At 34.5% G+C, this 13,838-nt stretch overlaps 1 protein-coding gene across 1 annotated transcript; it reads right to left on the reverse strand.

The window, feature by feature from the left end:
* Positions 1–338: 338 nt before the first annotated feature.
* Positions 339–1,121, reverse strand: LOC123246138 (bax inhibitor 1-like). The gene is given in 1 exon segment (XM_044675077.1): positions 339–1,121. A coding segment is annotated over 1 exon segment (783 nt).
* Positions 1,122–13,838: the final 12,717 nt, after the last annotated feature.

Below are 13,838 nucleotides of genomic sequence, written 5' to 3' on the forward strand. Positions count from 1 at the left end.
CCACAGGAATTACAGTCAAGTGAGAATAAAGCTGAAGGAGAAGAGATAGGTTTTAGAAAGAAAAACAAACTAACTTTAAATCCACCTGGAAAGTACCACCAAGATTTAATTCATAGAACTCGATCCCTTTGATTTGGTTCCAGTTTCCAAAAGGGGAAAAGACAAGAGTATGTAGAGAAGAGGAAAGGGATAGATATAGAATCTCAGAGAACATAAAGGAAAACTAACCTGAAAAATGTTATTCACTTTTTAAAAATTGAAACCACCACCCTAAAATAGATAAAATTGCAAAGCGTAAGCTTCTCTGATATTTTTCATTAACATAGAACCTGCCCCCTCTAATGTGTGCAAAGAGAAAAGAGGATTGAGGAATGGGAGCCAAAAACCAGAAAGACTAGATGGTGGATCCATTCCTTTTATTTCATCTTGTTCTTTTCGTTCATTGCCAAGATCATCAAACATCTCCAGAAGAAGGTGACAAAATCCAGGAACAAGTCAACACAATGCCAGATGTAATCCTTGTCTCCATTTTCATATTTTTCTATGATGAGCTGTGTATCAAAAAGGATGAAGCCACAGATAATTGCCAGTCCCACATACAGATTCATTTGGAAAAGCAAATGAGATCCAAATAAGAGGTTCCTCAAAGAGATGAATAAAATCAAGCTCATGGAAGAAATCAAGATGCCCCCTAGAACGAGATAGCTATGAAGCTTAGCATAGACAGAACTCAAGGTGAAACAGCTGAAGATCATTGCTGTGCCAAGCAAGGAGGTGGAAACAATATTTGGATTAGTGGTTATGCATAAATCCAGGGCAGGGCCCAGACCCATTCCTACTAGGAAGGCAAATCCAGCCAGAAGAACCAGTCTCTTCTTTTCAGTTTTGTGATGGTGAGGTGTTCCTAGTAAACACATTATCAGTCCTAAGGAGCCTAAGGTTAAGAGCAAGCCAGCTTGAATAAAGTGGGTGAACATGTGGATGTAGGCCCCTGCAGCCGCCATGATCATACTGAAGGAAAAACTGGCATAGACCTTCTTCAGGTGCCTCTGTGACTCAGGTGTAATGTGGGAAAGCGCGAACAGTGCATTCAGATTAAATATCCGAGTGATCGTGTTCATCATGCTGGAATCAAGAATGCACGTGGCCCTCACTTAATCCAAAGGTGACAAACTTAGCTAGGCTGGGCCAGCTCTTTAGGCCCAAGGATGTTGGGCAAGGCTTTGATCTTCTGCCTCCCTCTAGACAACTCTGCTGTTGACTTAGCTACCAAAACTATATGTCACATTCATCAGTGTGTCATCACTGTCCTACCTACTGAATGTGACATCACTCTTCATGACCACCATAATATGGCCTTCAGAGTTAGGCTGCTGCTTCAGAGTTAGGTTGTCCAATATCTCCTACTGGATTTTGAATTCAGAACTCCAGAGTTCAGGGAATTCTCTCACCAGCCATCTCCCAAGACATGATTTTCATGTCCTAAGACAGCCTATCTGGGGATTCCACAATCACGGAGGGAGCAATGGCTTAGAGGATGGAGGTCAGAAAGCTTTAAATCTGGCTGCCTTGTGTCTGAAGTTTTCCATATCTATTAGCGCTATTGTGTGAGATTTTGTGTCTGCAGAGTCTAAATTGTATATATGGAAACTCTAGAACTAGATTAATTGTATTTCACAGTGGATATATAATAATAAAAATTAATTAAAATATCAAAATAAAGTTATACTATATCATAATGTAGAATATTATTATATAAGACAATGTAATATAATATATAATTATGTAATATAAAAACAAATACTATATGATAAAATTGATGATAACATCATAAAAAATCCAATATAGTCTAACAGAATAGAGAGAGTTGTTTTGATTTGCATTTTTCTAATCAAGAATGATTTAGAGCATTTTTCATAGTTATAACTTTGATTTCTTCAACCCAAATTTATCTGTTCATATCTTCTAACTATTTATCAACTGGCAGTTGGCTCAGATATATTCTGATAGTTAGAGGTGTAAATAGACATTGATACATATGTGAAAAGGGAATTTTTTATCTTAACTTAATCAAGTACTTGGAGTGCTCCATCATTTTAACTTAATCAGTCAGGAACTTGTGAATCCTTTTGATAAGAGTTCATACCCTCAGAGGACTGAAGGTTGATCACACAGACACTGACCCCTAGGCAGTGCTAGGCTATTTGAGAGACATTGATTGATTCCTGAGATGTGATAGACCAGTCCACAGTGAAAGGAAGGAGGAACCAGAGAGACAGAAAGCCAGCCAAGGGCATTCTGGTCACTTCTTTGGCTTCTGCCGAGCTGGTGGCTCTCGCAGGGGGAGGACCTCTGTGTTGGTGACTCTGCATTGGATTTTTCTGTGTGGCGCTTTCTGCATTGGAAGACTTTTGCTTTGGAGGCTAAGACTCTCCCGCTCCTCTGGCCAGAGACTGGAACTTTATTGGGGAGTGAGCTACATTTCTTCAGAGCAGACTTAGAGTGGTAGGCTAGACAATTCCCCTATCACCTTCCTACATTTCCCCCTTTACTACCTCTATTGTGCTGTAATAAAGCTATTAAAGCTGCTAACAGTCTCTTGACTTAAGAGTTAATTTTATAATTGGTGACCACAATAATTTTTTATATTTAATTCTTATATTTGTCCAACCCATTTTTAATTATACATATCTCTACCTATTTTTGTGGGTTAGATTTAATCAATAAAGGATTAATGATATGGAAATCTCCTTCACCACTACAGATCAGCAACTCCTCTGTAACTTATAGCCTTGGAGTATCCTGGGGCAATGAGATGTTAAGTGACTTGTTCATGAACACACAACCAAGGTTGAACTAAAGGCTTTCTGTCCTCAAGGCTAGCTTTTAGCCACTATATCATGCTATAATTTTATATGTTCTTATGTCTTTGTAATTTGTCTACAGGGAGAAAGGAAAACACACATTTCTCCTTCATGGTCATTTGTAAAATTCAAAGAGGTCAAAGGCACAAAATAATTTATAGGAGTGAAAGGTGCCATAATTTTCAGTATGGAGCATGAGTTGTAATAGAGGTTGTTGTTGTCATAAGCTGTCAGGACCACTCACATATAAACAGAGAGCATAATCACAAGTGTTCATAAATCTGTGATGAAAACTTGTGGTTCCAACTGAATATGTCATTACTTTTACTAGAGCTGAGAGTGAAGCCCATGCCACCACCACCACTATCCCACACAGCTCCCTAAAACACCCAATTTGTTAAACAATCAGGTTTTGTTTTGTTTTGTCCCTCTCCATCCCAGGGGACCATTAACCAGAGTCAATTGTTGCACTAAGTTGTTTCCAAGGATTTCAGGTTATTTAAAATTTAAAAAAAAATAAGAAATGCAGGGTAAATTTAACTTTACATGTGTATTGTTTTCCTCACCCTTAAAATAAAAGACTTGTATTCTGGCTTTTCAAGGCCATTCTACCTCTCTGTCTATGATCCTATGATGTTTAAAGTAGTCATACAAACCCCTGCCCTTTTTTTCTTTTAAAAGGGAGAAGGTCTGGACCTTTGGTCTCATACTACATGGAACTCCCAGTGTGGAACCTCCCTCGACCTAATACACATTACCAAATGTCTGCAATATTGTTGAGAATTGCTTGATCATTAAGAGAAGTTACTTGTCCATAGTCCATAGTTTTTATGTATCCAAAACAGGACTTGAATTTTTCCTAACTCTAAGATAAAGCAATTTATCTTCTCTGCCACACTGCTTCTCACCCCATTAAGGGGCAGGAATAAATCTTCTTATTGACGGCTCATACTCTTAGTAAATAATAAAAAAGATAACTCACAATCATACTTTTAGGAAATTTAGGTGACTCTAAAGTCATCCTCTTCTTCATTCATGATTGCTCTTGAAATGACAGGGATGCAAACAGTGGGACTGAGTTTTTTTTTACCCTTCATAGTGTAACTTGAGATGTTCTTTTTTCACATCACCTGGTATTTCTGTTCTATTTTTAAAGTGATATATAAATCTATGTTCTCCACATCTCCAAAAACAAATACATGTATTATGATTCTTTTCATGGAGTATCAAAATCTCTGAAGAATTCAGGTGGAGAGTCATCCAAAAGGCCAAATGTGAGATAATATGGCTCCAACATATTATCAATCCAGAACTATGAAAAAAAGTAGTGGAAAATATGAGAGAAAAGAACAGTTGTGAAAGAAGGGGGTCCAATTTGTCAATCAATAAATCAACAAATATTTATTAAGCACTTGCTATGTGGAAGGCATTGTAGTAGCCACTAGTGTTACAAAAAAAAAAATATGGCCTTGCTTTCAAGGAACTCATATTCGAAAGAGGAGATAACTTTCAAACAGCAATGACTATAAATAATTTTGATTATATTAAAGTAAAAAGTTTTTGTACAAAGAAAAACAATGCAACCTAAATCAGAAGGGAAAGAACAAACTGGGAAAAAATCTTTATAACAAAAAATTCTGACAGAGGTCTAATTACTCAAATATGCAAGGAGCTAAATCAATTGTATAAAAAATCAAGCCATTCCCCAATTAATAAATGGGCAAGGGACATGAATAGGCAATTTTCAGATAAAAAAATAAAAAGTATCAATAAGCACATGAGAAAGTGTTCTAAATCTCTAATAATTAAAGAAATGCAAATCAAAACAACTCTGAGGTACCACCTCACACCTAGCAGATTGGCTAAAATGATAGCAGGGGAGAGTAATGAATGCTGAAGGGGATGTGGCCAAATTGGGATGTTAATGCACTGCTGGTGCAGTTGTGAACTGATCCAACCATTCTGGATGGCAATTTGGAACTATGCCCAAAGAGCGATAAAAGAATGCCTGCCCTTTGATCCAGCCATACCATTGCTGGGTTTGTACCCCCAAAGAGATCATAGATAAACAGACTTGCACAAAAATATTCATAGCCATGCTTTTTGTGGTGGCAAAAAACTGGAAAGCAAGGGCATGCCCTTCAATTGGGGAATGGCTGAACAAATTGTGGTATATGCTGGTGATGGAATACTATTGCACTCAAAGGAATAATAAACTGGAGGAATTCCATGTGAACTGGAAAGACCTCCAGGAATTGATGCAGAGTGAAAGGAGCAGAGCCACAAGAACATTGTACACAGAGACTGATATACTGTGGTAAAATCGAATGTAATGGACATCTCTACTAGCAGCAATGCAATGACCCAAGACAATTCTGAGGGACTTATGGAAAGGAACACTATTCACATTCAGAGGAAGAACTACAGGAGTAGAAACACAGAAGAAAAACAACTGCTTGGACACTTGGGTTGATGAGGACATGATTGGGGATGTAGACCTGAAAAGACCACATCCATGTAACTGTCAATAATGTGTAAATAAGTCTTGACTGACCACACATAATAAAACCAGTGGAAATGTGAATTGGCTACAGTGGAGGGGGGCAGGGGGTTGAGGGGGTGAAGGAGAACGTAAAAACATGAGTTATGTAACCATGGAAAATTTTTCTAAAAATAAAAAATTATTAAATAGCCTTTACTATGTACCAGGCACTATGCTATATATTTTATGACTTCAATCTCATTTGAGCATCACAAGAATCCTGAGGAATAATTACTATTGTTATACCCATTTTATAGGAGGTAAGTAGAGATTAAATGACTTGCCCAAGGTCACACAACTAGTGTATGAGGCTAGATTTTAATTTTGGCCTTCCTGACTCATAAGTCCACTGTACTTCTTAACTGTCCATCTTCTGAAAGTGGAATTTGAGCTGAGTTTCTAGGAATCCAGGAGGTGTGCACGCAAGAAGGAAAAGTATTTCGGTCTCAGATGACAGACAGTTCAAAGGAACAGCCTTGTGACCAATGTAAGAGGAGAGATAACAAACCACATTTGTATTTCATTGGCTTCTACCCAATGACAAGGGAATTAGAGGAATGTCTCCAACTCATTGTGGGAATCTCTTGAGGACAAAATATGGGAGTTTGTAGACAAAATTCACTTAGTCTGTAAGGGCATGGATATTCGTTACCATTCAGACCTGGACAAAGGGAATAGCATCGATGAGTTTGTGAATGTATTAATTTATTGCTATTTTGTTATATAGAAATATCATTTCTTAGTTGAAGTATAACCCCAAACCATTTTCCATGGGTCGGCAAAAGAAAATATGGGATGAACTTAGACCCTAAGTGTGACATTAAAGATTTGAGGAGATTTTTTAAAAAAATATTTACAAAGAGAAAATAACAGCTTTAATCATAATGAAACATCTTACTCATGGTGGTGTGATTAATCTTGTCATGAGAAAATGTAAAAGAGGCTCCAAAAATTGATTTCCTCATTATTATTCTAAGCTATAGGCTTAAGCTAATATTCTGATGATCAGTTTACAGTTTTATAAATACACATATAGATATACCACTCATAGAGTATATATCATCAACACACCATAGGCACTTATATAGTGTCATCTCCATTGGGTTTTCACATGGATAGAATAATTAAATTCTACCAGAGAATTGAGAACAATTGAATATCAATTTACTTGAGCTTCTACCAATTAAACTTTTTTTATAGAATAAGATCAGGACTTCAGCTGTGAATATTTTATAGCTTTTCACTTAATATACCATGAAAAAATAGAATAATACAATTACTTCTGCCTTATTTTCAAATATGCTTATTTCTGAAGCAAGAAGATTCTAACATTTGAGGTAAGCTGAAATTTTGGATAATTTAAAATAACCAAAGGAGACATGTGGTATAAAGACTAGAAAAAATTACTAGGATTAGAATCAAAAGTCCTGGGTTCTATTCTCAGCACCATTTCTCACCACCTTTGTGACCCTGGACAAGTGCTTTCGCATTTCTAAGATTTTCTGTTTCCTCATCTGTAAAATGAAGTGTGTGTACTATTAAGTGATCTTGAAGTTCCCTTCCACCTTTAATTCTATGTTTCTAAGTGATTTCTGTAAAATATGACACACCAGTGTTATGTCCATTGCATTTTCAGGTTTTGGAGCATCCTGTTCTTCCTGGATACCTCAGGCACTCTAAAGCAACTTAGCCAGAGGGAAAAGGATAAGAACTGGATGCTCAGTCCAGTAGTTCATTGATATAAGGTTCTACAAGATGAGAAAACTCTCTCTACTAATGCAGTTCAGTAACTTCTCTGCAATTTATAGTCTTAGAGAAAAAATTATCTAGCATATGTGTAAAACATCAAAGTTTGCAAAATGATTTTTATCAGATTTGATCCTCACAACAAAAGAAAGGTAGATGCTTTTATATATCCCCATTTTAGAGATAAGGAAACTGAGGCATTGATGTGACAATGGACAGAAGGCTAGGCTAAGGGTCAGAATTATAAATTCAAATTCAAATATTTTCTAGTTATGTAATAATGCCAGTAAGTGTTTGAGACCAAATTTGAAGTCAGCTCTTCCTGATATCAAGTCCATTGCTTTATCTGTTTTACTACCTAGCTGCCTCCTTAGGTCTCACTTTCTTTACTTGTTAAATGAGTTTGGACCACGTGGATTTGGAGGATTTTCCATTTCTATAGGTATGTTTCTGTGAAAGATCTAATCCCATCTTCAAAGTGCTTAACATTTTCAGGAAATTTTCATACAATCTAGAAGTCCAAATAAAGTCATGGTTTCATGCATCTTGTCTTTCTGAGCTACTCATGTCTATCCTATTTTATTTTAGAGCCTCCACCTTCCATATTTGAAATTTTCCAATTCAGAATATTCAGCTTACCATTTGGATTTCCTACTCTGAACAACAAAGATAGAAAACCAAACAGACAAATCCTGTGTTAATCCTCTCACTACTTATTAAGTACTTGACTGTCTTCTTAATGAGTGTCCAACTGAGTTGTGTGGGACAATGCAGATACTCTGGCACGAAAACAGGAAGGATGGAAGGAGCTTGGTGTAAATTGGTAAAATGCCAGGCAGCCATCTTTTATTCTCATCTCCTTAATAAGTCCTTTGATTATCTTCTCACTCCTGCTTTGGCTTGGGGATAATAGTAAATGGTCATCATCATTCATATTTCAAGAAATATAATTTTTAAGTTGAGGAAACTGAGGGAGGCTTGAGGACTCAAGTAATTTTCTAGTGTCAAATAATGAGTAATATAAGAAATGGAAGTTGAACTCAGGCATTCTTGACAACAGATCATTGTGTATTCATTGTGTTATTTCTCATATTACATTTACTCTTAAGTAAAGATCAACTAACCATGGTTCGTATCTCACCCTTCATTCCTGCCCCCCATCTTTTGCCACTGCCTTATATAAAAATTATAGGTGAAACCTGCTTTTCCAGAGAGCTGTATCATTGACATTTTGTGACTGCAATCTCCTAGCTTCCTCTTCATATATGTAGGTGCCCAAAGATATACCACAAACATCTTTTTCTTGTTTGAATTAAATGGATTGAAATAAAAAAGCCTCTTGCATTTAATTTCACTGGCCAAACTGCTCTTCTCTGAAAGTCTCTAAGTATCCCAAAGCAATTACAATAGATTAAACATGAAATCAACACAAACATTGATAGAAATAGAAAAGTACAATAATTACAAATTGAATTGCTCTTATTGGGGAAGTACAGTTAAGATCCTTCACACTCATTTCCAAAATTCCCCTTTTATTTTGTTGTGGATATCTGCCCCAGTTACATACTTTTCTATATTTTTGTCTTAGTACTACATTTTGCTATTTGGCAATGGAATAGTCAGAAAGGAGTTTATTTAGGTTAGAATTTTCCTCAATGACATAACCATAATAAAAACTGAGTATATCAGACTATTGTGTCAAATAGATGCAAATAAATATAGATAAATCAGAGAGAATCTTGCTTCAGAACAATGATCAAGCAGAACTGATGACCCAGCTGGGAAGCGTGTATGTATGTGTGTCTGTGTGTTTGTAGAAATGTGTGTGACATGTACATGAATGTGTGTACTTAAGGTTCATATAACATTTATTTAAGTTTTACTTTTAGGGAACTGCTAGTCAACTGACAGCTTCCATAAAAATATGGATTTATATTGGACGATTGGGTATAGTTTATTTTCTTGCTCTGAAATAATGATACTATAGATAGGGAAATATAAAATGGGGGGAAAGTAGTATATACTCCTGAGGACCATAAATATAAACATACAATATCCTTGTGAAAAGAACTGGGGCTTTTCTTTGATCAACAGTATCATGGATTCTCATATGGTCACTAATAACACGCTAGGCTTTCTTGGAACTCTTATAGGGGATGACTCTATTTCTAAGGAAGCCTGTCCACCACCCTATCCCATGTAAACAATCAGGGAATAGAGGAAAGAGGGAGTATATACTTTCTGATCTTCAATTAATTGCTTTGAAAATCTTTTAGCATTTATGTGGAAGGAAGGACAGGGGAAAAAATGGAAGGATAGATTAAAAAAAAAAAAACCAACCCTTACGTTCCATCTTAGAATCAGCATTAAGTATTGGTTCCAAAGCAGAAGGATGGTAAAGACTAGGTAATGGGAATCAATTGAATTTTCCAGGATCACACAGGAAGTATATGAGGTCAAATTTGAACCTAGGGCCTTCTGTCTCTAGCCCTGGTTCTCCATCTTAGCCATCTAGCTGCCTCTGGATGAAAGATTTTTTATTTTCCCTTCTCAAAAATGGACTGTTGGAACTACCATTGATTGAGAATCAAAAAGATTCAAAACTTCAATCTATAGTGTCTGTTTTCTTGAACACTGGGGACTGACCAGATAATGGATTATATCATTGGTATATTGGTAAATATTTAATAGCTAAAAATGTATCTGGGAAGCATGGTACATTTTTTTTAAATTTAATCTGCTTTATTAGCATTTTCTCCAGCACTTTAAAAATGTCTAGACCATCAGCAAAACAATAAACAAAACCCTGATTTGTAGTATTTACTGATTTCTAAGATGTAAATACTCACACTAAACATTTAACAATTTGCCTCTAGGAAGAGTCTATCTGGCCAGATTTCATCAGGCCCAGTTTATAACTTGACTCTGCTTCTTAATATTTCTATGACTGTGAGTATGTAGTTTAACTTATTTGGCCCTCATTTTCCTCATAAAATGAGAGAAGGGAGTGAACTAAAGAATCTCACATCTCTTTTCCAACTCTAAAGCAGTGATGGGCAAACTTTTTATAGAGGGGGCCAAAGGAAAGGAAAAAAAAATAACTTTAGGCAGGCCAATATAATTTATTAAAATATAACAATGATACAATTTACATAATTCTTATATTTTTGTGATACTAAGCCCTATTAATGACTGAAAGATTATGAAGGAGAAGGGCCACATGTGGCCTGCAGGCCATAGTCTGCCCTTCACTGCCCTAAAGAAATAGCATTGGCATTTAAATGTACAATATTCTCCTACTTTCTATACAGCATGACTTTAATAATCAAATTTTGTTTTAAATTCTTTTGATGGTGGAGTTTGGAAAATTCATTTATATGCTTTTCTATCAGGAATGCTTCAGCTTCAACATCATCTGAGCTACATCAAACTTCACAGATTCCAAAGTGAATTATTAACAATATATCCCTTTAGCAGACATGTATATTCTATACCCACAATCTCTAAGGCTAAGCTTTCTACATTCAATTTTTAAAATTCTTGGTAATACTGTGTATTAGTAGATAGTGACCCTGGGTATGTCACTATTAACCTCAGTTTATTCATCTGTAAAATGAACTGGAAAAGAAAATGACAAACCATTCTAGTATTTTTGCCAATACAACCCCAAATGGGATCACAGAGTCATATACAACTGATAAACAACCATTTTAGCTTTAGTGACTTTTCAAAGTCTTTTCAGTTTCCACAATTAATTTCCAAATAAAAATGAATAGGGAAATTAAATAATGAACTGAAAATATTGAGGATGTCCTCATAGAATTTCCTGGATTCTGTATCAAGGAGAGAGTAAGATAGAAAGACTCAGGATGCCATAGTAGGATTTACATAGTATTTTGATTCTTTTTCACTATAATATTCCTTCATCTCAGAAATATAGTGTTGTATCTTTAGTTTAGAGGAAAATATACTGTAAATAAGAATTGTATGTAGACCTGCAGTTTTCTGAGCACATATCTTTAGGCAAATAGTAGGCAGAACTTGCAAATGAGAATATTATTTTGGTGGATGATTCACACTAATTCTCTGTGTGTTTCCAGTACTAAATACCAAGTTACAAAGTATTGCATTTATTTTGAAAGATTAGAAGATGAATACAAATTCTTTTAATGAAAACATTTACCAAGTCCAAGTGCATCCTAATTATAATAAAGCTAACTCTGGATTTAAAGTAATAGGATCAAAATTTTCATAAATGAAAGCTATAAAGCAACCTTTAGCCTAGAACTATTTTGTGAAAAGCAGGAATTTATATTTTTAAACTCTATTATACTTTATTTTTAAGCCTCAAGAAAAGAAAATGTTTTCTTCATAATGGAAAACTCTTCTGATCAATAATTAGCCACCTGCAACTAAATCTTGCAGTTTTGAAAATGACATCTGTGAACTTGAATTTTAAGGCCTGAAGACAAACACCATATGGTGTCATTACAAGCATAATCATCTCTGCTATTGAAAGAGGCTCATAAAACCATGTTAAAGGTGAAATGAATTTCCATTTTGTTGTACTTAGTTATTTAATAACAGTCTATAATAGTTCTTTTTTTCTATTATTTTTAACATTCTTTTCTTTGTAAGTTTTGAGTTCTAACACCCTCTTTGCCTCCCATCCTGCCCCCATCTACTGAGAAGAAAACAAAAATGAAATCAATTTTACATGTGAAATCTTAGAAAATATATTTCTATATTCAGCATATTATAGAGGGAAAAAGCAAAAAAAAGTAAAATTATACTTCAGTTTGCAATAAGAGTTCATCAGTACTCTCTCGATGTGGAAAACATTTTTTTTCCATCATGGATGCTTTGGAATTGTCTTAGATCATTGTGCTGATCAAAATAATCATGTTTTTAGCTGCTAATCATCATTATATCATTGCTATTACTCTACTCAATGATCTTCCAGTTCTTATGTCACTTTGCAACAGTTCAAATATATGTTGACATGTTTTCTTTTTCTAAAACTATAATCTGTCATCATTTCTTATAGCACAAGAAGATTCCAACACAATCATATGCCACAACTTGTCATGCCTTTCCCCAATTAATAAACATCACTTCAATGTCCAATTCTTTGTCACCACAAAATATTTAATATGAAAATTTTGTACTCAAAGTGCCTTTACTTTTTTCTTTGAACTTTTTGAGATATATACCTAGTAATGTTATTACTAAGTCACAGGATATACATAGTTTTATAGTCTTTTGGGTATAGTTCCAAATTGTTCTCCAGAATAGCTGAACCAATTCACAACTGCAGAAGTTAATTAATATGTATATTTTCCCTCAATCCCTCCAACATTTGTTAGTTATAATAATTGTGTGAGATGAGGTCTTAGAGTTATTTTAATTTGTATTTGTCTAATTATTATTTCACTTAACTTTTCAAGAGATTCCTTTTTGTTTGGTCCAAATACCATTTTTCTTTGAAACTTTTCTTTTATAATTTTCCTCATATTGTTGTTTCTTCTGGGTTTATGACTTGGTCTTCCATAAAACAATAGGTTTTTATGACCAAGTTTGTTTTTATTATTTGCCCATTTTCTCAGTGTATTTCTATAAATATGTTAAAGAAAACAAAGGGAAAAGAAAAAAGATTAATACACACACGCAAACACAAATTTTAGAATTAAACTTTTCTACCTCTCTACCATTCCCAACCCTGCCCTCCCAAGGCAATGAACAGTTTCATGTAGCTTATTCTCATACTTTCATATAATTATATATTTCCACATTGCTCATATCATGATAGAAGATACACATCACAAATACAATTGAATTATCATGAAAGAAATAGAGTGGAAGATGGAATGCTTTGATCTGCATTTAGATTCTAATAGTTTTTTCTTTGGCTATGGATAGTCTTTCCATCATGAGTCCATTGTGGTTATCTTAGAGACTTGCTTTGCTGATAATAGTTAATTATTCATAGCTGATCATCATATAATATTTTTTACCATATACACTGTAATTCTGGCTCTGCTCACTTCATTAGGCATCATTTCCTATGCCTTTACACATTTTTCTGAACTCATCCTGTTCATTGTTCCTTATTTTGAAGTAATATTCCACAATATCTTGTTCAATTTCTTTTTCTGATATGAGATTATTTATTCTATTTTGTTTTCTGTTAATCTAGACAATTTATATTTATGTGAATATTAATCTATTTCACCTCTATTACCATATACTTGGGCAAAATAGTTCTTAATAATGGCCTTAATTTCCTCTTTATTAGAGGTGAGATCACCCTTTTCATTCATGATATTGTTAATTTGGTTCTATTCTTTCTTTTTAATTAGGTTAACCAATACTACATATATTTTATTTCTTTTTTTAAATACCAGTTCCTAATCTTATTTATTAGTTCAATAGTTCTTTAACTTTCAATTTTAGGAATTTCTCCTTTGATTTTTAGGATTTCCAATTTGGTCTTTATCTGAAGGTTTTTAATTTGTTCTTTTTCTAGTTTTTTATTTTAGGTGCATGCCCAATTTGTTAATTTCTTTCTCTATTTTGTTAATATGGACACTCAGGGATATAAAATTTCCTGAATACTGCTTTTGCTGTATCCCCCAAATTTTGATATATTGTTTCCTCATTGTTATTCTCTTCAATGAAATCAGTAA

This window comes from Gracilinanus agilis, chromosome 4 (assembly GCF_016433145.1).
Source record: "Gracilinanus agilis isolate LMUSP501 chromosome 4, AgileGrace, whole genome shotgun sequence".
NCBI lineage: Eukaryota > Metazoa > Chordata > Mammalia > Didelphimorphia > Didelphidae > Gracilinanus > Gracilinanus agilis.